This window comes from Dermochelys coriacea, chromosome 3 (genome assembly GCF_009764565.3).
Source record: "Dermochelys coriacea isolate rDerCor1 chromosome 3, rDerCor1.pri.v4, whole genome shotgun sequence".
Classification (NCBI taxonomy): Eukaryota; Metazoa; Chordata; order Testudines; family Dermochelyidae; genus Dermochelys; species Dermochelys coriacea.
In genome coordinates, this window is record NC_050070.1 from 160,239,425 (window position 1) to 160,266,857 (window position 27,433).

Here is a 27,433-nt window from a genome sequence, read left to right on the forward strand (position 1 = left end):
TTGTGGCTTGTTTCTGGGAGCATACTGGGTCTCCTGTCAACCTGGCAGACTCAGTTTTTCTGGTGTTAGCATTGTCTATTTGCTTACTCTCCACTTAAGTTCTTTTTAGTCATCACAGTGCTTCAGTTGGGTTGTCTTAGCAAACCTGTTCCAAAAAAATTGGAGCACAGGGCTTTAATGTGTTGTATTCCTTTCAGAAAAATAGCAGGAAGTGGAGGAAGGAAATGCAAATATAAACTAACAGTAGCTTTGCATGTTGCCAGTGTGGAGTCCTTCTGCCAATTGTGTGCTGTAGAGTAGAGAAGTGTGGGCTTATGTCTCCTGACATGGGGTTGGGGAATGAACCTAAAAGGTGGCTCTGAAAACAAGGAAAAGCACATTGTGTGGGGTAAATGTGTCAAGTCTTTGTTCAGGTTCCTTAAAACAACAACTTTGCCACTTACCTGTGAAAGCATTTTCTCTGTCAATACGTGCTTCTGTTTACAAGCTCTTATGAGTTTGCCTTATGTCAACTCAGTATTGCCATATATGCTCCCTGTGTAGCTGTGCTTTTTGTTTCGATGGTGCAAAATTGTGATTTCAGGTCCAAATAAGTTCAAGGAAATGTGGTTACCTTGAACTATTTCTGTTTTTCTATGTAGGTTTTTTCTGAACTGTCTTGTAACCTGCTGGGGAGTAATACATTTGCCAAGACAAGCATCCAGGCGTTGTATTATCTTAAGTCCTAGAATCGTAAGTTTATGGTGGGAAGAAACTTGTTATCCAATCCACTTGCTTGTCTGTTAGAAATTCCCTGTGGTATGCCTTCTTGGGCTTGTCTACACATAACAGCACTGATGCAGCTGTAGTGCTTAGTGAAGATGCTATCTACACTGATGGGATCTCGGAAGCTATCTCCCGTCGTTGTAGGTACTCCACCTCTCTGAGGTCAGTATAGCACTGTCTACACTGGGGGCTAGGTCGGTATAACTGCATTGCTCAGGGGTGTAGAAAATCCACATCCCTGAGTGTCATAGTTATACCGACATAAGTCTGTAGTGTAAGCCAAGCCCTGGCGATTTGCTTACTTTTAAATAACAAGAGAAAAAATTTACCAGTATTGGATCAGAAGTGCATTAGTTGCACACAGGAATTTAAATTTAAGATGGAAGCCAAATACTGGTACTTTGTAGTAGATTACCAGAGGAATTTCAGCATTCAAAAACCTCTGGAGTTTCTAAATTTATTATTTGTATCACAATAGCTTGTTGGGGCCTCAGTCATAGCTCAAGGCCCCATTGGCTAGTTGCTGTACAAACACAAGAGAAGAACCACCCATATACCCTCAAGAGTTCACAATCTTAGTATAAGACAATAGACAACTGGAGAATAAAAATCAGGGGGAGCACAAGGTAACTATGAAACAACACTTGTCAGTATGATAAGCAGCAATCACCACACATCAGATATCTAACGTTGTCAAATTGTTTGTAGGCAGCAGAGGAGGGGTTGGAAGGAAGGTAATGAGGTGATTTTGCAGATACACAAGGGGTCGCATGGAAAAGCATGTAAGCTTGATGAGAATGAAGTACTGGCTTGGGGATTTGGCTAGGAATAGGGCGTTAGACTTCAGTGAGAGCAGTTTCAGTGATGTGCAAGTGTCGGAAGCAGAATTGGAAGAGTTTCTAGAAGACAATGAGAGTAGCAGAAATCCAAATAGCAGTTGGTGCAATCAGTGAACTTGGGAGATGAATGGAAGAAGGATGATTTTGAGATGGTGTGTGTAGAAGGAGCAGGGTTAGCTGCAGAGGCAAGCAGGATCAAGGGTGGAGAGACTAATGCATGCTTGTATTTTGAAGGAGAAGGAAAATAAGAGGTTGAGAAAGGGGCAAGGGAGATCAGAAGATGGATGGGGTTACTTGGGCAAGTGGAAGATTAGACGGTGAGCACACAGACTTCCCAAAACAAACTCCTACTCCTGTCACTGATGGGAAAGAGTGGGGAGGTTGTGTTGGATCTTGATTTTTCTCTTTGAAAAAATCTGAGATTCTGTGGAGAAAGGAAAGTGGGTACAGATGGTAGGAGCATCTGGAGAGGAAGTCAAAGATGCTCTTAGAAAAGGCATTACTTTGTGTAATGGTGTACATGGCAGGGGGCATTGCTGGCACATGATGGCATATATCACATTGGTAGATGTGCAGGTGAACGAGCCTCTGATAGTGTGGCTGATGTGATTAGGCCCTATGATGGTGTCCCCTGAATAGATATGTGGACACAGTTGGCAAGGGGCTTTGTTGCAAGGATAGGTTCCTGGGTTAGTGGTTCTGTTGTGTGGTGTGTGGTTGCTGGTGAGTATTTGCTTCATGTTGGGGGATTGTCTATAAGCAAGGACTGGCTTGTCTCCCAAGATCTGTGAGAGTGACACCACTAGCCATAATCTTCAGCCTCCAATTAAAACCTCTCCAGCATATCATCAAGGATCTACAACCTATCCTGAAGGACGACCCATCACTCTCACAGATCTTGGGAAACAGGCCAGTCCTTGTGCCAGCAGTGCCCCTCTGCCATGTACATTGGCCAAACTGGATAGTCTCTACATAAAAGAGTAAATGGACACAAATCAGACATCAATAATTATAACATTCAAAAACCAGTCGGAGAACACTTCAATCTCTCTGGTCACTCACTTACAGACCTAAACGTTGCAATTCTTCCCAACAAAAAACAAAACAAAACAAAAAAAAAACAACCTTCAAAAACAGACTCCAATGAGAGACTGCTGAATTGGAATTAATTTGCAAACTGGACACCATTACATTAGGCTTGAATAAAGACTGGGAGTGGATGTGTCATTGCACAGGGTAAAAGTATTTCCCCATGTTTACCCCCCCCCCCCCCAACTGTTCCTCACACGTTCTTGTCAACTGCTGGAAATGGCCCACCTCGATTATCACTACAAAAGGTCCCCCCCCCCCCCCCCGCTCTCCTGCTGGTAATAGCTCACCTTACCTGATCACTCTCGTTACAATGTGTACAATAACACCCTTTGCTTCAGATTCTGTGTATATAAAATCTCCGCACTGTATTTTCCACTGCATGCGTCCGATGAAGTGAGCTGTAGCTCTCAAAAGCTTATGCTAAAATAAATTGGTTAGTCTCTAAGGTGCCACAAGTACTCCTTTTCTTTTTGAGGATACAGACTAACACAGCTGCTACTCTGAAAGATGCTTTTGTCTTTTATAATGACAGTGAATTATTGTGACCAACAGGGGTGCTTACAACTTTCTCGGTCCAGTCCAAACCCATAAACGTCAAAAAAGCAGACTTTAACAGACTTCGAAATCTCATGGGTAAGGTCCCATAGGAAGAAAATCTAAGGGGAAAAGAGGATTCAGGAGAGCAGACAGTTTCTGAAACAGGCAATATTAAAAGCATAAGAGCAACCTACCTTGATATGAAGGAAAGGTAGAAAGACTATTAAGGGGTCACTATGGCTCCATCAGGAGGGCCCTACCAATTTCACAGCTGTGAAAAATGTGTCCTGGACCTTGAAATAAGCCTTTCCCCCTGAAATCTGATCTCCCCCTTGCTGCTGGGAGTGCCCCAGTCAGGGGTCTCCTAGCTGCAAGTCCCAGCTGGGCTTGAGAGGGAAAGAATTTGTCCTACCCCTGCATGGTCACTCTTGTTCTTGGGGAGATCTGACCCACTTCAGAGTGCCTGCTCCTCCTTCAGGAAGCTCCCTGTCCAGCACTGGAGGTTGCTGCAGCTGGAGGAAACTTGTGGAGGTAGGTCTGATATCCCCCCGCTCCTGGAAGCGCCCCAGTCAGGGAGCTCCTAGCTGAGTGTCCCTGCTGGGCTGGAGAGAGAGACATGACTTGTCCTTCCCTTGCATGGCAGCTCGGGGAGGAGGGGGAGATCAGACCCACTTCTGGGTACACTTTAGGTCGGGACCCCCCATGATTACAACACTGTGAAATTTCATATGTAAACAGTTGAAGATGTGAAATTGACCAATTTAAAAGCCCCCTGGCTGTTAAATTGATTAAAATGGACCCTGAATTTGGTAGGGCCCTATCCATCAGGATTTCCTCCATGTCCTGAAAGTCAAAAAAAGGAATCCTACAAAAAGCAAAAACATGGACAGTTTAAGGATGAGTACAAAAGAACAACCTGGGCATGTAGGGGATAAAATCAGAAAGGCCTTATAAATACAATAGGAAGAAGAGAAAGTAAGTAAAGTGTAGGTCCACTCCTCACTTAACGTTGTAGTTCTGTTTCTGAAAAATGCGACTTTGTGAAACAATGTTAAGCGAATCCAATTTCCCCATAAGGATTAATTTAAATGGGGGGGGGGTTAGGTTCCAGGGAAGTTTTTTTTTCACCAGACAAAAGACGTGTGTGTGTGTGTGTGTGTGTGTGTCTTTTATATATAAAAACAATTGAATGCTGGTACACAGCGGTGATTGTGAAGCTTGGTTGAGGTGGTGAAGTCAGAGGGTGGGATATTTCCCAGGGAATGCCTTACTGCTAAATGCATCTGAAGAAGTGGTTTTTTACTCATGCTCAAATAAATCTGTTAAACTTTAAGATGCCACTGGACTCCTTGTTGTTACTGCTAAATGAACTAGCAATCAGCTGAGCCCTCAAAGGTTAACCCATTGTTGTTAGTGTAGCCTCACACATTACAAGGCAGCACGAATGGAGGGAGGAGAGGCAGCATAGCAGACAGAGACACCGTGTGTGTGAGAGAGATGCGCATTGCCCCTTTAAGTATGCTGACCCCACTCTAAGTACACTGCCTTTTTAAGTAGATCAGCAAGTTGAGAAGAAGCTGCTGCCAGGAAGTTCCCTCCATCCTGAGCCCTGTTATTTTCCTCTTACCCCAATTCCATGGGAGGGGGGGGAAGTGGGGGGCAGAAGTGGGGGGAGGGGGACACCCTCACATTAGCCCCTCTTCCCCCTGCTGCACAGCAAGCAGGAGGCTCCAGGGAGCAGCTCCAAGGCAGAGGGCAGAACCAGTACATGGCAGTGGGGGGATGGACAGCTGAACTGCTGGCAATTGATAGGCTGCTGGGCGGCTGCAGCACAGGGAACTTAAGGGGACAAGGGCTGCCGATCTACCCTGGTTCCAAGCCCTCACCAGCTAGCTCCAACAGGCTGCTCTTCCTGCAAGCAGTGGACAAAGCAGGCGGCTGCCAAATGATGTTACAAGGGAGCATTGTGCAACTTTAAACGAGCATGTTCTCTAATTGATCAGCAACAAAACACCATTAACCATGATGACTTAAGTGAGGAGTCACTTTACTTAGTGCGGAAGGAGAGCTAATAATGGATGACACCAAGAAGGCTCAGGTGGTTTAATGCTTATTTTGCTTCAGTCTTCAATTAAATAAAGCAATGCTGACTAGACATTTACCAAGGTTAATATTAGCAAGGGGAATGGAACACAAGCTAAAATGTGAATTAACGATTCCATTTTGATTTGAGTTTATTTAGTATGAAATATACTTTGACCAGCTGTGCTCAATTTCATCAAGTCCTGAAGTTTTAGGATGATGGTTAATATTTTATTATATGGAATTGTCAGTTATCTCTGACATCAGGATACTTATTTGAGTAAAAACTTTCTTCTCTTTGTCCTGCAAGGAAATCTTACACCTGTTTGATATTTGCCTGTTGCTTTGGAAATGGTTGCCACTAAAACTGGAAAATCAGAGGAAGAACAGATGGGCTGCAATGGGACAAGCTCTTATTTTATTTGCATCAAGTTTGTCTTTTAATCCACAGAAAAAAACAAATTATAAAACACAAAAAACTGAATGGATTTATTTTAGGGAAATTTCTTTGGCATGCAACTCCCTCTTAAGGCTTTCAGCTTAGATCTTACAGTACAACTTGTCCGTAGATGAGATGCAACTTTAGATTTAAGCAGGTTCTAGAGCAGATTTGGGTTTCCCAGCTCTCGGAAAAGGGAGAGAATCCAGAAATTGTTTGTTAAAATTTAAGGTATAGGTTACACCTTTTTGTTTCTTGAAGGGGTACCCTTACCCAACCACACAACACCAGATCCAGAGCAGGAGCAATCTAAACAATTGTTTTAAGCTTGAAAATTTGTGCTATTACAAGTTAAGATTAAAATTTGTAAGGAACTAAATTATAAATGCTGTCTTTAAATTCCACTGTTGGGAAGAGTACTTTATTTGAATTTTGTAAAAATTGTTAAAGGCAAAACCACAAAAATGGAAATTAAGGCCCTGATATGGTAAACACATCAACAGGTACGTTACTCAAATGAATAGTCCTAATGACTTACTGACTTCAGTGAGACTGCTCATGCTTAACAAGCATGTACATAAGTGTCTCCAGCACTAAGAGCTAAAATTGTATTTTTAATCTTTTCTTTCAGTAATGTAAAATTTGTTATTTTAAAACTGTATTTCTTCAGTGTTGACAATAGAAAGTTAGTTTCAATAGTCTAACAATTTTGTGAACATTTTTTTTATACGTACAAGACAGCTTTCAAAATAGGAGCCTAAAGTTTGGTGCCTGAGCCCATGTTTAGGTACCTAAAGATGGGATTTTCAAAATCAACTCAATAACTTAAAAGAGCAAGTACAATTGACTTCACATAGCAAACCCTAGTGGAGAGTAGATCCTTGGTGAAACTTTCTCAGTTTTGTTCACTGGAGGAACAGTCCGCCATGGATAGGGAAGGGGCAATGGGCTGCATTCCTCAGTTCTCTGCCCATGGGGCCAGGTGAGGAAGCCTGGGATATAGGATATAGATATAGGGTGGGGGGACAGAGTGGGGCATACAGGGCTGTTGGGAAGTCACATAGACTGTGGTTCAGAAGCGCTAGTAGGTGGGGAAACGGACTTGGGGGGAGGCACAAGAGCTAGTGGGGTGACAGCTTTAAGCCAGGGTCTGAATGGGAGTGGGGGTTCAGGGACACATGGGGATGAGAGAGGAATGGTGGCTGAGTAGGGGTGCAGGGACATTTGGGGATGAAGGGAGGAGGGACATGGGGGGAGATGTGCCTGACTGAATGGGAGAGGCTAGAGGGCATCCAGGGCCTTCATGGGAGAGGCTCCCTAACAATCCTCCACACCCAACAACACTTCAGGTTTGCTTCCAGCCTTCTTCCCAGCAATTACTTCCCTCTCCCTCAGCTTCTCCGTTACCCCTGACTTCCCCAAGCCTTTGCACTGCTTCTGAAGGGAAATATGTTTCTGTATTTTATTACTCAAAATTCTTTATTAATATAACTAGTAAGGAATCTTTGTCAAACATTTCCTGAATCTTTTTTTGTTTTGTTACAGACATACTTGTTGACAAGCATTTTGAAATAAATTACCAAAATAATTGAAACTGGTGGAAAGAAAAGGAGTACTTGTGGCACCTTAGAGATTAACAAATTTATTTGAGCATAATCTTTCGTGGGGGGAAAAAAGCTCACAAAAGCTTATGCTCCGGTACATTTGTTAGTCTCTAAGGTGCCACAAGTACTCCTTTTCTTTTTGCGGATACAGACTAACACGGCTGCTACTCTGAAACCTGAAACTGGTGGGATTACGTTGTGGTGTTTCTGCAGAAACATGCAGAATTTTAAAATATTGAATGCAGAATTTTTAATTTTTGGCACAGAATTCCTCCGGGAGTATGCTTCCCATCATACTGTGGCATTGGTTTACTACTGATCCTTTAAAGGAAGGGTATGATGTACTTCACAGAAGTGAAGTTCTAACTGAGCTTAACAGAGAGATGTGACTATATTGAATCCCACAGTAGAATGAAGACTAAAGGATATAAACCAGAAATGACTCTGATAATAGCATTCACCTGCTATGTATCCAACTCTCCTTTTTTATTTCACTTTGGTTGGAGACCTTAATATATTGAGACCAGTTCCAACTAGGCTTTAGAATTTAAGTTTTAAAAAGGTAATTAATACCTGGTCGATGTAAGTAGTAAATACTGGCTACAAATGAGTGTTCTAATGCTGTGCTATTCAGATGTCCTACATGTGATTTTTATAGCAACTTAATTAACTGCAGGGGTGGCCAAACTATAGCAGTTGATGCATGCTTGCTTGTTAAAAATAGTTGGCCGGTTATTGTTACTTTTGCATTCATGTTTGTAGACAGTAACATATCCATTAACAATCCATGACCATCAAAGAACAATTCTGACAAAGCTTGTATTTTTCTTGCTCTTGTATGTGTCAGAAAGCCAGAATTATAAAGCAAAAGAAGTAACTACTCTCCAGTTGAATGTATAACAGAGCAGTTTCAACCTTTTGGGAAGTGGGAGAAATAATTTCTTTTTCGGGTTGATTGCCAGTGCCAGCCATTTTTGATAACAAAATAGCTTGATATGCCAATACTGGATTTTCATTTTTGTATCTTTCTGTCAATACATGGTTGTATTTAGTAGAGATTATGCATACTTACTTTTAAATGCTTACACCTACATTTCTCAAATTGCTGAAACCGATTGTTTAATTTTCACTGCATTAAACATTAACATTAAAACAGTGGCTTTAACTACTAGAATATGTTGGCATTCATCACTTTAGCAAATTAAAGCTTTTTTGCCCCTTTGCAGCCCCTCACTCTACATCTGTTGGAAAGTAGCTGAGTAAGTGCCACTCTAGTATGTACTTTGCTGGTAATGTAAAACTCACTGCATTGTGCTGTGGAGGCAACCTGGAAAGGCATGGAAAGTATCGTATCTACTCTATCATAAACCAGTTCCTTTATAAGCTGACCACCCCCTCTCCCCCAAGATGGATAAGTAAAAATGGAAAATGTTTGACCCGTTCATAAGCCGACCCTATAATTCAGGGGTTGGCAAACTTTGGCTCTTGGGCCATCAGGATAAGCCGCTGGCGGTCCGAGATGGTTTGTTTACTTTGATGGAGGTAAACCTAAGTAAACAAAGTGTCCTGGTGCGCCAGCTGCTTACCTGAGGGGCCAGGACAGCAACTGGTGGGGAAATTTTGGGGGGGGGGAGAAGCTGGAGGTCGGGGAGTAACCCGTGACCCCTCCCATAACTCCACCCTTAGCCCAGGACCCCCATGCTCTCCCCATCCCTTCCCACCTTATCTGGAGAGGGTCAGGGGAGGATGTCTCTGGCATGGCCGCAGCCTGCTCTGGACGGCACGGCTCTGGCAGGCTGGGCGGCTTAGTTCTGGCAGGCTGCTATGGCAGGCTGGGCGGCGCGGCCACAGTCTGCCAGCCCTGGAGCTGCAGCTGCTTCAGAGACTGGGAGGAGAGCAGCATGGCCAGAAGCGGAGAGACTGTGTCCTACCTCTCCCTCTCTATACCCGTTCATAAGCCGACCCCCTACTCTGATGCTTCCCTTTTTTTTACTAAATTATATTTTTTTAACTAATTATATTGGTCCATCTTTACCATTAATACAGTTCTTTTTGTTCATACCTTTTGTGAGCAGAACTCTACTTCAGAATGATACACTGTAAGTGAAACAATTGCTGTACTATGGTGCTAGCAATTCTACATTGATGGAAGGTAAAATTCCTGTCAGGTTACCTTAACTTGCCCAATAATTTTTGTAAAAAGAAAAGGAGTACTTGTGGCATCTTAGAGACTAACAAATTTATTTGAGCATAAGCTTTCGTGAGCTACAGCTCACTTCATCGGATGCATTCAATGGAAAATACACTGGGGAGATTTATATACATAGAGAACATGAAACAATGGGTGTTACCATACACACTGTAACCAGAGTGATCACTTAAGGTGAGCCATTACCAGCGGGGGACGGGACGGGACCTTTTGTAGTGATGATCAAGGTGGGCCATTTCCAGCAGTTGACAAGAACGTCTGAGGAATAGTGGGGGGTGTAGGGGGGGAATAAACATGGGGAAATAGTTTTACTTTGTGTAATGACCCATCCACTCCCAGTCTCTATTCAAGCCTAAGTTAATTGTATCCAGTTTGCAAATTAATTCACTTCAGCAGTCTCTCATTGGAGTCTGTTTTTGAAATTTTTTTGTTGAAGGATAGAAACTCTCAGGTCTGTAATCGTGTGACCGGAGAGATTGAAGTGTTCTCCGACTGGTTTTTGAATGTTATAATTCTTCACGTCTGATTTGTGTCCATTTATTCTTTTATGTAGAGACTGTCCAGTTTGACCATTGCTGCCCCTCTGCCATGTACATTGGTCAAACTGGACAGTCTCTACATAAAAGAATAAATAGTCTCTAAGGTGCCACAAGTACTCCTTTTCTTTTTGCGAATACAGACTAACACGGCTGCTACTCTGAAACCAGTAATTTTTGTGTGTTTTGTTTATATGTAGCGCTTTCATTTGCCTTAACTCTGCTTTTACTTTTTAACCTTAAATATTTGTTTTCTTGTCTTAATAGTGAACAGAGTATCTGCCAAGCACGAGCTGCAGTTATGGTCTACGATGATACCAATAAGAAATGGGTACCAGCTGGTGGGTCGACTGGATTCAGTAGAGTTCATATATATCATCACACAGGAAACAATACGTTTAGAGTAGTGGGCAGGAAGATTCAAGATCATCAGGTAAGTGAACCTCTTATAATTTTCAATGGGAACTTAGTTTTAACTATTGTACTTATTCCATGTAAGAAATCTCTGTTCAGTAAAGTAATGGGACTATCCAAAATAATAAAAATACAAATTTAGCTTATGATATCGTCCAGGACATATTGGGCATTTTCCAAACATTCGAGGAAAGTGTGGTCATTGCTGTAAGGACAAACAAGTGGACAGGTTCAGGGAAGGAGAACAACATGAAGCAATTTATGTGCAAGCCAACTTAATTCACATAAACTGTTTAAGCTGTAATATCGCTAAAACAGAACTTTTCTTCCTAGACCTGCTCTATTTCCCTTCTTCTCTCACTGTCAACACCATCATCCTTCAAGTTACAGGCTCTCAATCCTGGGGGATTATTTTTGACTGCACTCCCTTTCCTTTGCCCTACATATCAGTGCCATAATCAAATGCTACACTTCTTCCCACTTGGCAGCTCCAACCTTTTATAGCCATCCTAAAAGCCAGATCTGTCATTCAGAACCTCATTATATCCAGACTCAACTACAACAGTACCCTCTTCTCTGAACTCTTTCCCACCCCCCATCCCCCCCATTTTTTGTTACTTTTTCTATCCATAAAAAATGGAGCATTAAAGTCTTCAGCATAGTGATGATAGAGGAAGTTTGTGAGCTGATGAGATTGCCAGATGACAAGTTGTAAATTCAGAAGAGCAATTGACCATGGGCAGAGCCTTTGGGTGCCCCCACAGATAATGGAAGAGGTGAGGAGGAAGAGCCAGAAGAAACAGCGCAGCTGCTCTGTGGCACTGAGCACAGAAGGGAAAGTTATCAGGTCCACTCACCCCAGAGCTGCAAGGGGGTATCTCTCTGACTGGACTATTAAGCCCACGCAGGGATCCACTTCTGACTCCTGGGAGCAGCAGGGGACCTCGGCACTTGTTAGTGCCTTCGACACCTGGGGACCTTTTGGCCCTTCCAGCACTGCCTATGCTGCATCCCCAATCCAAGGGCAAGCTAGCTGTGGGCCCGCCTCAAAGGGCAAAGGTGTATTCCTGGTCTCCAGAGCAGAGGCACTGTTCCTTTACTCCGCGACCTTGATCCCCAGCTCTGCAACCATAGTCGGTGGCCATACAGCTCGGGTCGCTGGCTCCATGTTTGCAATCCCCACCGTTGCGGTGCGGATTGCCAGCCTCGAGGCACTGAACTCTGTATTCCCAGTACCAGCCTTCCTCCCCAACACCTTGGCGCAAGTCTCCTTCCCCCAAATGACCTTTGGCGTGCCAGTTGTCACCTGTACGGGACCACTCTTCACCTTCACATCACTGGTCCCCATCAATCCAGCACCGCTCTCCGGAGAGTCATTGGTTACTACCTGTTAGGCACTGGTCTTCCATCCCTGACTTCAGCTGCAGACACCTGAGATGGTCACTGAGAAGATGAAGTGAGCTCTAGCTCATGAAAGCTTATGCTCAAATTTGTTGGTCTCTAAGGTGCCACAAGTACTCCTTTTCTTTTTGTGAATACAGACTAACACGGCTGTTACTCTGAAAGCTATGGGGAGACTTGATTGAGTTGGATCAAGAGTTCAGCCCTTCACCACATAAACAGCAATCCCCTTGGGTTCTGGAGGCCAACGCTGCGCCAGCAGCAGATGTGTGGCAGCAGGGCCACTGGCCAGCTCAATAGCCCTTTTGGAATCTGTGGGACCTTCCAATGATACCAGTGCCATATTTGCATCACTCCTCTCTGGTGGCCTTGGAGAAGTTACCCCCCCCCCCCCCACACCACTGACACAGAGTTCAGAACAAGGCATGGGCTCTGACATAGGGACAGAGGAGCAGTTGCCGACACCAATGGAATCTTCCCCAGTGCGGAAGAGTGCCCCAGTCCTCCGCCAGTGGTGCCATCATCATCTCACCAGAAGAGGCAGTAGCGGGTCCCTTGTCCCTTCCAGATGACTTTAGAGCAGGGATTCTTAACCTTTTTCTTTCTGAGCCTCCCCATAACTTGGGGCTGTGGGCTTGGGGTGCCAGACGCTCGGGCATAGGTGTAGTTTGACTTCTATTTTGAGTGGGCAGAGGCCAGCGGTGCTCAGGGAGCGAGTGCCACCTCCACCCCCGACTTACCTCAGCAGGTCACCCAGCCTGTCCGGGGAGGAAGGCACAACCAAAAAATATAACTCAAAGGTGGTGGGCCCAGCTTCAAAAGTTTGAAAACAGCTCAGGGTGCAGGGAGTTTCTTGAGCAAATGGTGTAGGTTTTTATGGTAACCCACAGTGGGATCAGAGGGTAATGGCATGTAGAATGTGGTGTTAGAGAGCTGCCTAGCAGCCTGTTGTTTATATTTCGACCTATTTATGATGACGACAGCACCTCCTTTGTCAGCCTTTTTGATTGTCAGAGTTGTTCCTGAGGCTGTGGATGGCATTGTGTTCTGCACAGCTGAGGTTATGGGGCAAGTGATGCTGCTTTTTCACAATTTCAGCCTGGGCACGTCGGCGGAAGCACTCTATGTACAAGTCCAGTACGTTTCAACTTTCAGGAGGGGTACACGCAGAATCCTCCTTTTTGTAGTGTTGGTAAGAAGGCTTCTGTGGGTTACTGTGCTGTTTAGAGGTGTGTTAGAAATATTCCTTGAGTCAGAGACGTAGAAAGTAGGATTCCAGGTCACCACAGAACTGTCATAAAAGAAACCATTTGCTCAAGAAACTCCCTGAAAAAGCACAGGAACAAATCGACACAGACACACCCCATGAACCCCGACAAGGGGTATTCTGTCTGCTACCCAAGATCCATAAACCTGGAAATCCTGGATACCCCATCATCTCAGGCAGTGGCACCCTGACAGCAGGATTGTCTGGCTGTGTAGACTCTCTCTCCTCAGGCCCTACGCTACCAGCACTCCCATCTATCTTCGAGACACCACTGACTTTCTGAGGAAACTACAATCCATTGGTGATGTTCCAGAAAACACCATCCTGGCCACTATGGATGTAGAAGCCCTCTACACCAACATTCCACACAAAGATGGACTACAAGCAGTCGGGAACAGTATCCCCGATAATGTCACGGCAAACCTGGTGGCTGAACTTCGTGATTGTCCTCACCTACAACTATTTCACATTTGGGGACAATGTATACCTTCAAGTAAACGGCACTGCTATGCGTATCAACATGGCCCCACAGTATGCCAACATTTTTATGGCTGACTTAGAACAGCGCTTCCTCACTCTTGTCCCCTAACGCCCCTACTCTACTTGCGCTACATTGATGACATCTTCATCATCTGGACCCATGGAAAAGAAGCCCTTGAGGAAGTCCACCATGATTTCAACCATTTTCATCCTACCATCAATCTCAGCCTGGACCAGTCCACACAAGAGATCCACTTCCCTGACACTACGGTGCAAATAAGCAATGGTCACATAACCACCCTATACCGGAAACCTACTGACCGCTATACTTACCTATATGCCTCCAGCTTTCATCCAGACCACACCACACGACGCATTGTCTACAGTCAAGATCTACGATACAGCTGCATTTGCTCCAATCCCTCAGACAAAGACACACACCAAAAGATCTCTCTCAAGCATTCTTAAAACTACAATACCCACCTGCTGAAGTGAAGAAACAGATTGACAGAGCCAGAAGAGTACCCAGAAGTCACCTACTACAAGACAGGCCCAAGAAAGAAAGTAACAGAAAGCCACTAGCCGGCACCTTCAGCCCCCCCTACCCCCCCACTAAAACCTCTCCGGCGAATCATCAAGGATCTGCAACCTATCCTGAAGGGCGATCCCTCACTCTCGTAGATCTTGGGAGACAGACCAGTCCTCACTTACAGACAGTCCCTCAAACTGAAGCAAATGCTCACCAGCAACCACACACCACGCAACAAAAAACCTAACCCAGGAACCTATCCTTGCAACAAAGCTCATTGCCAACTCTGTCCACATATTTATTCAAGGGACACCATCATGGACCGAATCACATCAGCCACACCATCAGAGGCTCGTTCACTTGTACATCTACCAATGTGATATATGCCATCACGTGCCAGTAATGCCCCTCTGCCATGTACGTTGGCCAAACTGAACAGTCTTTATGCAAAAGAATAAATGGACACAAATCAGACGTCAAGAATTATAACATTCCAAAATCAGTCAGAGAACACTTCAACCTCCCTGGTCACTCAATTACAGACCTAAAAGTCACAATTCTTCACAAAAAATACCCTTCAAAAACAGACTTCAGTGAGAAACTGCTGAATTGGAATTAATTTGCAAACTGGACACCATTAAATTAGGCTTAAATAAAGACTGGGAGTGGATGGATCATTACACAAAATAAAAACTCTTTCCCCATGCTCATTTTTCCTCTAGTGTTACTCACACCTTCTTGTCAACTGTTTGAAATGGGCCATCCTGATTATCACAAGATTTTTTTCTCCTGCTGATAATAGCCCACCTTAATTAATTGATCTAGTTAGAGTTGGTATGGCAACACCCATTTTTTCATGTTCTGCGCGCGCGCGCGCACACCTTTCTACTGTATTTTCCACTGCATGCATCTGACAAAGTGGGCTTTAGCCCACGAAAGCTTATGCCCAAGTAAATTTTAGTCTCTAAGGTGCCACAAGTACGCCTCATTCTTTTTAATAAAGTTTGAAAATTGCTGCGCCGACTTTTTTTTTTTTTAAAGAAGCTATTTATCTGGGTGTGGAAGTAAAATAGAAGGGAATATCTTACTCACTGAATGTGTACTAGGACAATCTTTGCTAGGCACTGTTTTTTCAATTGCAAAAAGGGGCCTGGCTTTGAGAGGGGTTGCCATCCTTTTGACTGGTGTTTGAGAGGTGGATAGCATAGTGTAGCAATCTAAAATACCAATATTACCAGGCATGTGTGTCGGGGAATGGGGAGAGATGCTTTTCACTTTAAAAGTGAACCTCATTTCAATTTGATTTTTATGTAATTTACTTTTATATAGACAGCAGTCCAGTTATGCAACTAAGATTTAAAAGTTTGGAGGAGAATACATATTAAGTACAACTAAAACTTAATTACAGTAGCCTTGGTGCCTTACTTTGCACGTGTATGCTTAGGGCATATCTACACCAAGAAGCTTTTTTGCACTAACTTTTGTTTTTCAAATTAAAATATCCTGGGTCCACATGATGCAATTCTTCTTTCAAATAAACCAGCCAATAACTGCAAATTGGATAACCTACTTTGAAAGTGGGTTGGTTTAGTTAGTTTTGGAATGAGTTAGTGTGATAAGTTCATGTGAATGCAGCTGTATTTTGAACCAAGTTGACAGTACGACTGCTATCCCATACTACAAGGCATCACACCAGAATCTACTTTTCTGTTTGCCTGTGTGCCCTGTAATGCTCTGGAGTCATACAGATCAAATGTTACATCCCCATTTAAATGTTGCAACCAGGATCACCCCACTTGCAATTACACACTCCTGGAGCCACATACCTTTCTCATTATTTTAGCACTGCTACAGCAGCCATGCCTCATGTATCCTCATGGTGTCATGAAGAGGTCATATGTTTCCTCACAATTTGGGGAGGGGAGTCTGACTCAATAGCTGATTGTTGACCCCTATATTTTAATAATCCATGAGCCCCAGCAGGGCTGGCACTCACTCCCAACCCCTATTTCTCGTCCCTTTTCCCACGTCCTCTCAGTTGACTGCCGTGGCGTCACACCTCCCATCCCATTCAAGCTATTGGCACTGTGGTGGGTTTAAATAAAGAGGCATAAATTACAGAACCACATGTAATAAAAATAAGGTAATATGAAAAGTGCTTTGAACGATGGCCTGAACTTTCAGCTATACATAGCATTTTGTGAGGTATACTTCCCAAAATGAGGCATCTAAAAGGCATAGAAATTATAAGGCACTCGGCTAGATGTAATCAGACTGCCAGCATTGCTAACCCCTTCCATTCTTAACAATTACTGCTGAACTCTTTATTTTTTTTTTTTAGTGCACTTTGTAAATGTCTATAGGTTGAGACAAAACAGAATTTAAGGCAAAGAAACCATTCTGTTCTGGCATGAACATTGCACGGTGACTTGTATCAGGTTAATATCCTCCAAAGCAAGTACCCCATTGCCCACGGACACCCCAAGAACAAGCCCTTTACCCCTGCCACTCACCACACCAGCAACCCATAATAAGAACAGGATCCATATGCAAAGGGGAAGTAACATGGAAAACATCTTACCATTTTCAAGCCCATCCCAGTCTAGGAAGAGGCTATAGGAATGGCCTTCCAAAACTGAGATTTTTTTTCATTATTGGCATGGAAACTGGAATTTGTACAGTGTCTGCTTGTTCTATTTCTCAGTTGCCCAGCTTCTGCACCTGACGCCCCAAAACCCCCAAGGACAGAAATGTTGTCTACTACCGAAAGCCTGGCAAATCTCTGTATCAAGAAAAGGAAGACAAGGATGAAATGTTTGACCTCTTGTCTCCTACACATGAGAGGAGCGAGAAGACATACGACTGGAGGGGAGTTCTCCTCGTGGAGAAGGAGAAAGACAGAGCTGAAAGGGAAAGCCATAGAAAAAGACAGGGACCTGCGGAAACAGCTCCCTGAACTAATGCAGAAGCACACAGCTTAGTTGGAGAACATGTTAATGCAATGTTACCTCCTACAGCCATAATCACATCTCAGCCGTGTTCTGCAGTCCTTGGCAACAGAGCTTATTTGGGAGCAGCAGTATGCTTTCCAAAATTCCAGTCGGAGGCACTTCCCTCCCCACTCAGACAGAGAAAACAGCTAAATCTGGGACTGCACCTTCATGTGGACTACCACAAATGATGACATCTTCCCTTGTCATTCTACACCTCAGGGAAAGACAACAGGCAGAAATCCCGCACCTTCACATGTTTGTGAAAAGTGCAACACAAATGTGTGCACTCAGTACTTTTAAGAATGTGTTTCACATGTTTTCATTATTCCAAAGTTTACACTGTTTAATTTTTGTGGTTTGTGTGACTATGGTTAAAGTTCGCACAGAGTTGTTCAGTTAATGACTTTATTGTTTACACTATCTAATATTTATTAAAGTTTTTAATGACAACTTTGAGCTTTTCTGAAAAAATTACACATCCCTTAAATGTAACAAATGAACTTTCAGTAGACTGTTGCCCGAAGCTTTTATAAAACAGTTGAGCCACAAAAGACTACAGCTGACACACAATGCAATGAAACCCTGCAAGAAAGCAAAATGTAATATCATTTCAGCATTTTCAGCCCTTTAGCAGAGAGCACAAGGCATACCTGACAATGTGGACTTTGGTGATTTGCTGCAGTTTGCAGAGGAAGGCTCATAGCACTCTGAATGTCTCTTCACCTCTACCTCCCACATATCAGTGGGGCTCTGTTTGTTCTCATAGATGTGCAAAATATAACAAGCAGTTGTAACATAGGGCAGATATTGCTCAGCAGCCTCGAATCTTACTAGACATCCCCATTTCCCTGTCAGCCCTCCAAATGTATGTTCCGCTATCATCTTGAAGCTACTCAAGGTATAGAAGAACAGGTCCTTTTTCCTATCCAAGTTCAGGAAAAGACTTGGTAAGCCACAGAAGCAGAGAGTAACTTGGGTCTCTCAGAATAACACAGGGAATCACAACACCATTAATGTCCATAGTGATCTTGTTAGAAGAAGTTCACTTTTTCATTAGGGAAAACAGATGGGAGTTTCAAAAGATCCTTCCATCATGGACCTTTCCAGAGTACCCAACATAAATATTGTTGAACATGCCACAATGATCACAGGCCTTGGAGCAATAACCCTTTTTGTTTATAAATCTTGAGGCCTGATGCAGGGTGCAAAAATGGTTTCGTCAATGTCCTCAGTACAATTTGGGAATCCCAAGCATGCAAATCCATCTATAACATCCTGAACATTTTTCAGAGTAGCAGCCGTGTTAGTCTATATTTGCAAAAAGAAAAGGCGTATTTGTGGCACCTTGGAGACTAACAAATTTATTTGAGCATAAGCTTTCGTGAGCATCCGATGAAGTGAGCTGTAGCTCACGAAAGCTTATACTCAAATTTGTTAGTCTCTAAGGTGCCACAAGTACTCCTTTTCTTTTTGCGAATACAGACTAACACGGCTGCTACTCTGAAACCTGTCACTTAAGGTGAGCTATTACCAGCAGGAGAGTGGTGGGGGGAGGGGGGAAGCCTTTTGTAGTGATAATCAAATTGGGCCATTTCCAGCAGTTGACAAGAACGTCTGAGGAACAGTGGGGGGTGGAAGAGGGGGGGAATAAACATGGGGAAATAGTTTTACTTTGTGTAATGACCTATCCACTCTCAGTCTCTATTCAAGCCTAAGTTAATTGTATCCAGTTTGCAAATTAATTCCAATTCAGCAGTTTCTCGTTGGAGTCTGTTTTTGAAGTTATCTTTGTAGAAGAATTGCAACTTTTAGGTCTGTAATCGAGTGACCAGAGAGATTGAAGTATTCTCCAACTGGTTTTTGAATACTATAATTCTTGACATCTGATTTGTGTCCATTTATTCTTTAAGTAGAGACTGTCCAGTTTGACCAATGTACATGGCAGAGGGGCATTGCTGGCACATGATGGCATATATCACATTGGTAGATGTGCAGGTGAACGAGCCTCTGATGGTTCTGTTGTGTGATGGTTAGTGGTTCTGAGCATTGTTGGCTCACTCAATCAGCACCTTCTTTTTGGTGTGACACCTATATGACAACAGCTCCAACAGTCAACCTAACGCACCAAATTGGTTAGTCACTGACTGGAAGCAGTCAGGTTGTTGAGCTTCCAGATGGGAATGCCCAAATATTTTTCCATGTTTAGAGGAGCATTTATGTTGTTCTGTTGCTGTAGATTTGGGGTGAGCTCCCTGCAGATCTCTAGGAAAATGGCCTTTGTCACTGAAATTCTGCTGGTCATCCCCAGGATTCCATCACTTTCTTTTCCTACTAGTTACTGCTCATTTCCCAAGTCCAGAAACTGCTCTGCAGTAAGTGAAACTGCTCCAGGAAAGGACCATCCACAAGTAGCAGCTTGACATCCTCCTTCTCTTTTAGCCAGATCAGCTTGACAGTGTGACAGCTAGCCTCCAAAGCAACCATCACTTGGGTGCATGATCTCAAATACATGTGCAGCAGACTCTATGTATTAGTAACTGTCAGGATCATGACATGCAGAAGTGATCCCTCCATGCTGGTTAACAGTGGTTTTGAAAATGATGCTGGGTTGCAAAAACTGTGGGCTGTGCCTTATAAGGGGGTGTGCAGGAACACTTTTTGGGGGGAGTTACTGCAGGGCCCAGGCCAATCCCCACACCACCCAGCCTTTCTCTGATCCCAGCTCCACTCTGGTGCTGCTCCTGGCCACAGCTGCAGCTTTGCTCCCAGCCACAGATCTGTTCCCAACTCTGGCCGCAGCTCGGCTTTTGGCCCAAGGGGCTGCGGACACATTCCATTACTGATGGGGGGCTGAGAGGAAAAGTTTGGGCACCCATGCTATTGAGGGTGATGTGAAAGTAGTACTCTTGTATTGGGTATCTCGTCAACATCCAGTTGTCCATGAGAGTGAATGTAGTGAGAAGCAAAAGTAACAAAACTCATTGTTTTTTTGTTTTTTCTACAAAGAATGAGTAGATGTTAATCTCTCTAGTGTTAAAATGATTCCACTGTAAGGGCAAGGCATTTTATTTGTGATGTCAAAGCTTGACAAATCTTCATTTAAAAGAAAAATACAGAAATATTAATTGGATTATCTTTCTCTGAAGCCGAACTAAATTTAAGGTGTGAAATAATATGGTATTTAGGGTTGACAGTCTTCCTTGAAGCAAAATGTGCATGCTGATATACTAGTTCCTGTCATGTTGTGATTTGTGAAATTATTTTGGTGTAGATCTAACTCAACTGGTAGAATTACAGATGACTCTGAGATTGCCGTTAACTGACTAAACTTATTTTAAATCATAGGACTGGACGGGACCTCTAGACGTCATCTAGCCCGGTCCCTTGCACTGATGGCAGGACTAAGTATTTCTCTAGACCATTCCTGACTGGTATTTGTCTAATCTGCTCTTAAAAATCTCCAATGATGGAGATTCCACAACCTCCCTAGGCAATTTATTCCAGTACTTAACCACCCTGAGAGGAAGTTTTTCCTAATGTCCAACCTAAACCTCCCTTGCTGCAATTTAAGCTCATTGCTCCTATCCTCAGAAATTAACACTTTTCTCCCTCCTCCTTGTAACAATCTTTTATGTACTTGAAAACTTATGTCCCCTTTCAGTCTTCTCTATTCCAGACTAAATAAACCCAATTTTTTTCAATCTTCCCTCATAGGTCAGGTTTTTTTAGACCTTTAATCATTTTTGTTGCTCTTCTCTGGACTTTCTCTAATTTGTCCACATCTTTCCAGAAATGTGCCTAGAACTGGACACAATACTCCAGTTGAGTAATCAGCGCGGAGTAGAGCAGAAGAACTACTTCTCGTGTCTTGTTTATAACACTCCTGCTAATACATCCCAAAAAGATGTTTGCTTTTTTTGCAACAGAGTTACACTGTTGACTTATATTTACCTTGTGGTCCACTATGACCCGCAGATCCCTTTCTGCAGTACTCCTTCCTAGACAGTCATTTCTCATTTTGTATGTGTGCAACTGATTGTTCCTTCCTAAATGGAGTATTTTACAGTTGTCATTACCGAATTTCATCCTATTTACTTCAGACCATTTCTCCAGTTTGTCCAGATCATTTTTAATTTTAATACTATCCTCCAAAGTACTTGCAACCCTCCTAGCTTGGTATCGTCCGCAAACTTCATGTGTACTCTCTGTGCCATTATCTAAATCAGGGGTTCTCAAACTTCATTGCACCGCGACCCCCTTCTGAAAACAAAAATTACTACACGACCTCTGGAGGGCAGACTGAAGTCTGAGCTCTCCTGGGGGGGGGGGGGGGGAGGGCCAAGCTGAAGCTCAAGGGCTGCAGCCCCAGGTAGGGGACCTGTAACCTGAGCCCCGCCACGCAGGGCTGAAGCGCCTCAGCCTTCAACTTTGGTCCTAGGCGGTGGGGCTCAGGCTTTGGCTTCAGCTCTGAACATCAGCAAGTCTAACAGCAGTCCTAGCAACCCCATTAAAACGGTGTTGTAACCCATTTTGGGGTCACGACCCACAGTTTGAGAACCGGTGATCTAAATAATTGAAGGTATTGAACAGAACCAAACCCAGAACTGATCCCTGCGGGACCCCACTTATGCCCTTCCACCATGACTGTGAACCACTGATAACTTCTCTCTGGGAAAGGTTTTCCAACCAGTTTTGCACCCACCTTAGAGTAGCTCCATCTACGTTGCATTTCCCTAGTTTGTTTATGAGAAGGTCATGCAAGACAGTATTGAAAACTTTACTAAAGTCAAGCTATACCATGTCTACCACTTCCCCCATATCCACAAGGCTTGTTACCCTGTCAAATTTCAGAGTAGCAGCCGTGTTAGTATGTATTCGCAAAAAGAAAAGGAGTACTTGTGGCACCTTAGAGACTAACAAATTTATTTGAGCATAAGCTTTCGTGAGTTACAGCTCACTTCATCGGATGCATCTCACAGAAGCTTATGCTCTAATAAATTTGTTAGTCTCTAAGGTGCCACAAGTACTGCTTTTCTTTTTACCCTGTCGAAAGCTATCAGGTTGGTTTGACGCTATTTGTTCATGCTGACTGTCACTTATCACCTTATCTTCTAGATGTTTTCAAATTGGTTGCTTAATTATTTGCTCCATTATCTTTCCGGGTATAGAAGTTAAGCTGATGGGTCTGTAATTTCATAGGTTGTCTTATTTCCCTTTTTATAGATTGGCACTGTATTTGCCCTTTTCCAGAAAAAAGGGCATTTTCACAGACATTCACTATGTTAGATGTCCAAACACCACCAACCTTCTTCGTGAAAATCGAAACAAAGAAGTCATTAAGCATCTCTGCATTTCCACATTTTCTATTATTTCACCCCCCTCATTGAGTAATGGGCCTACCCTGTCCTTGGTCTTCCTCTTGCTTCTAATGTATTTGTAGAATGTTAATATCTGAGATGTTGCTATGTTAGCCATGAAGCCTTGTTAAGAAAAATCACTAATGAAATTCAGTGCTTGATGTATTCTGTTTTTGTTATGCAGATTGTTTTGAAACTTAGTTTTAGGTTGATCTTGATATATTTTATAAAGATCTTTGTATAATTACCTGATTACTTATCTGGATGTGTATATTGTGGGGGCAATACTGGTTTAATTGTGAACTTCTGTAACTTAAAATGGTTTGTCCTGACTAAAGGCATTTGACTGAAATATTAAAAGTAGTACTAGAAAGGTCATTTTTTCTCATGTTCCATCTCTAATTTTATATATCAATATTTTTTTATAACTAATGGGACTTTTTTCAGATATTTCACTACTGACCATGCAAATTAATTCTCATAAACCTATGGCAAAAATTGATAGTGTCTTTGGTGTGCATTCTAAAACTGGATGATAAATGGCTGTGTTTGGGAACTTTAATATATGATAAAATAATGTATCTTAAGGCATACTTGACAAATTTACTTTGACTTTAAAATACTCCCACTTGTCAATATAAAATGACAATTACTGATGGTATAATGGTCAGTCATGTTTCTGATCTTGACAGGTGCCTTTTGTTCAGTCTCCTGTAACTTCAAAAAAATCCTGCTATTGGATTATAAATTCTTTGTTTGGAAGTGTTGGCTATTATAAATTTTCATTTATAGAAATGTCAGCTTAGGTAAGGTTGCTAGTGAATAGTATAACCTTTATAGAAAATACCTAGGAACTATTTCAAAAACAAAAAAAAATACTGAATTTTAATGTATGCACATGATAAACTAAGACAACATTGTGACAGGTTTCAGAGTAGCAGCCGTGTTAGTCTGTATTCGCAAAAAGAAAAGGAGTACTTGTGGCACCTTAGAGACTAACAAATTTATTAGAGCATAAGCTTTCGTGACCAAATGCATCCGATGAAGTGAGCTGTAGCTCACGAAAGCTTATGCTCTAATAAATTTGTTAGTCTCTAAGGTGCCACAAGTACTCCTTTTCTTAAGGCAACATTCTGTTGCTCTTAAAGTTAATGATTTACTTAGTATTAACGTCGGCATTTACATTATACATTCCAATTATGTTGTTTGATTCTCAAGGTACACCTTTACCCCAATATAACATGGTCCTCGGGAGCCAAAATTTTGTAATGCATTATAGGTGAAACCACGTTATATCGAACTTGCTTGGCCTCGAGCATTTTCGTTATTAATAGTCAGCAAATCATTTTTTGTTAGATCTAACATGGTGTATGCAGTACCCCCACCCCCGCTCCTTGTCCCCCTCCTTGTCCCCTGACCACCCCTCCAGAGACCCCACTCCCTATCTAAGCCCCCCTGCTCCTTGTCCCCGGACCCCACCCCCTACCCAACCCCCCTGCTTTCTGTCCCCTGACCGCCCCCCAAGACCCTCTGCCCCTTATTCAACCCCTCGGCTCCGGCCTGGCACCTTTAACACACCACTCGGAACAGCATCAGAGCCAGACACACTGATGCACTGATCCACTGGAGTGTGCAGACCCACCCCCCAGAGTGCTGCTTTATTGTGTTATATCCAAATTCGTGTTATATCGAGGTAGAGGTGTATGTATGAAAACGGTTAACATACTTGTCACTAATCCATGAATATCGTGTCCCATGAAAAGTGTGTAGTGATACCTATATTGAAAATTCACTGGTACTATACATTTTGTGAATTAGAGCTAATGTGGTTATGAGAATGTTTCTGGTGAACTTTCACATCAATATTAATCAAATGCATAAACTACAACAATAATAAAACGTTACCTTAACTGATCACTTCCATACTTCTCAAGGTTTAGCTTTAACAGCAGTAAACTTACTAAGTGCAAGAACTTGAGTATAACTACCTTACCTGTAAATTAATGCAGATTTATACTATGGAATTTCAATTAAAGAAATATGGACAAAATGCAGTTTTACTTAAACTGGTGTGCTATAGATATAGCTACTGATGTTAAGCTCATGTAATAGAAGCAGAATAAGATCCATGTTTTCTCAAATAGGTAAAGTTAGAATAGATTTTTTTTTTAAAGTCTTCTATTCTGGAAATCTCTTACCACGTTTGCATATAAAACTTTATGGTCGGAGCCCATAAAATGATCTAATAATGCAGTTCTACTCTGTAAAATGACTTTGGTATCACACAGGTACATATATTTGGTGTTAATGGCTTTCAGATCAACTCCGATCGGTTTACATGTAAAGATTTTGTTTCACACTGCCAGCCCCATAAACTCACTGTGGAATCTGAGGCTATATCGACACAGGGATTAAAATAACCCTATGGCTATCTTGGGTCAGCTGACTTGGGCTCGCAGGGCTCAGACTCCAGGGCAGAAAAATCGCTGTGTTAATGTTCAGGCTTGGACTGGAGCCTGCGCTCCTGGACCCTTTGAGGATGGAGGTGTGATGGGTTCCCCCGGGGTGCCACCTGGAACTGGGGTACCACTGAGCCCTGTGACCCACCAGCCTGGGCTCCCTCTCCCTCCAACCTGCACTTTCATTAGCATACATACATGTAGGGGGACACCCAGCTGCAGTTACAAGCAGGCTCTCTGACCAGCCCCACACAGCAAGCAGAAAGCTCCCGGCAGCAGCTCCAAGGCAGAGGGCAGGAGCAGCACAGGGCAGTAGGGGGAGGCACAGCTGAACTGCCCGGTAATTGACAGCCTGCTGGGCAGCTGCTGCACAGGGAACTTAAGGGAGCAGGGAGCTGATGGGGGGGGGGGGCAGCCAGTCCAAGCCCCCGCCAGCTAGCTCCAAAGGGCTGTTCTTTCTGCAAGCAATGGACAAAGCAGGTGGCTGCCAAACAACATAAGGGAGCATTGCACAACTTTAAACGAGTGTGTTCTCTAATTGATCAGCTGAGACAGAGTTAACTGGGATGACTTTAAGGGAGGAGTTACTGTATACTAAATAGATCAGGTGAGAATCTGCTGTTCATATCCAAAGAGATGATATAAGCAGGCTGCAGATTCTTAAGTGGGGAGCTGCACTTGCTTTACAGCTTGGAATCACCCGGTGTTTCATTCTCAGGCTAAAAATCCCTTTAGCCTGTACCCAGCACTTCCCCCAGTTCAGTCTTTTTTCCTCGGGTATTTCTAGGAGTTATCTTGTGAGGAACAAAGAACCCCAAATGATGTCACTCGCCGCCTTATATAGCTTTTGCATGGGGTGGGAACCCTTTGTTTCAAAGCTTGGTTCCCAGACCAGTCAGTGGAAAATTCTTGACATCCCAAGATGGAGTCTAGAGACATGTGGTCTCATCACATGACCTTGTAGAGCAGGGGAGGGCAAACTACAGCCCAGGGCCCAGATCCGGCCTGCCAGCCATTTTAATCCGGCCCTTTAGCTCCTACTGGGGAGCAGGGTCTTGGGCTTGCCCCACTTCAGTGCTCCAGCCAGGGAGCAGGGTCAAGGGCCTTTCCATGTGGCTTGTTGAAGCAGTGGCATATCCCTCTCCGGCTCCTACATGTAGAGGCAGCCAGGGGGCTCTGCTCTACATGTTGCACCTGCCCCAAGCACCACCCCTGCAGTGCCTATTAGCTGGGAACTGCAGCCAATGGGAGCTGTGGGAGTGGTGCCTGCAGACAGGGCAATGCGCAGCGCCGCCTGGCCATCATGCCTCGACGTAAGAGCTGGAGGGGGGACATGCTGCTGCTTCCGGGAGCCGCTTGAGGTAAGCACCACCTGGAGCCTGCACTCCTGAGGCTCTCCCTGTGCTCCTGCCCCAGCCCTGATCCCCCTCCTGCCCTCTGAACCCCTCAGTCCAAGCCTGGCGCACCCTCCTACACCCCAAACTCCTCATCCCCAGCCCCACCCCAGAGCCTGCACCCCCAGCCGGAGCCCTCACTCTTCCTCCTGCCCCCCAACTGCAATTTTGTGAGCATTCATGGCCCGCCATACAATTTCTATTCCCAGATGTGGCGCTCAGGCCAAAAAGTTTGCCTACCTATGTTGTAGAGTTACATCAGCCCTGACTCTTAGGCTGTTTGGAGTGTTCACTGGATGGCTCACCAGGTGGGAGATAAGCATCTCCTAAGGCCTATTGTTTTTGCCTAATGGCCCAGTGCCCTGAATAGGCCCTTTCCCACCCACTATCTAGACTGAAAACAGCTTGTCTAGTGGGCATTACCCAGGTGTAACTACATTTTGAAATACAGATTAATGGTCAATATTTATAATTGCAGATACAAAAATGGTACATGCATACAAATAGGATAATCATATTCAGTAAATCATAACCTTTTTAGTTACATCTCACACGACCCATCTTGCATAAAATATATTAGTTACGTCATAATCATATAATATCAGTGTGAAGAATATGGGGTGCAGTGTCACAGAAGGATCCCAGACCTCGGGCTCCAGCCTAAGCCCAAATGTCTACACAGTGACTTTTAGCCCTAAAGCCTGAGCCCTAGTCAGCTGACCCAGGCCAGCTGCGGGCGTGCCACAGGTCTTTTATCCCTGTGGAGTTTTACAGTTTGTGTCTAAGCTTCGTTCTTTCTGGCTCACTCATCACAAACCATTAAGATTCTGTCATCAAATATTGAGTTCTAGCAAGCACACCAGTATCCTTTTCTGGTTTCTTCATCTGTATTGGCTCTGTAGGTCCAACAGGAGTACAACATATTGTATTTGTTTAAGTACAGTATGTCTCTGTACTTAAACAAGTACGTACACACAGGAATCAGATCTGTGGGTAAGAATGTGCCATTTTTACATTTTCAGTGTTGAACTATACT

The 27,433-nt window shown here is 43.5% G+C and overlaps 1 protein-coding gene and 1 long non-coding RNA gene across 23 annotated transcripts in view; one reads left to right on the plus strand and one right to left on the minus strand.

Moving 5' to 3' along the window:
* Window positions 1-27,433, plus strand: part of ENAH (ENAH actin regulator) — a 145,627-nt gene that overhangs the window by 30,806 nt on the left and 87,388 nt on the right. For all 22 annotated transcript variants that reach the window (XM_038394810.2, XM_038394813.2, XM_038394814.2 and 19 more), the window contains exon 2: window positions 10,371-10,536. In XM_038394810.2, coding sequence (XP_038250738.1) covers window positions 10,371-10,536 — 166 coding nt within the window. The remainder of the gene's footprint in view (window positions 1-10,370; window positions 10,537-27,433) is intronic.
* Window positions 4,906-25,536, minus strand: LOC122459490. Its single transcript, XR_006280214.1, has 3 exons — window positions 25,255-25,536; window positions 19,886-19,893; window positions 4,906-4,939 (listed from the first exon to the last, which is right to left on the minus strand). It is a non-coding gene; the product is annotated as an uncharacterized LOC122459490 (long non-coding RNA).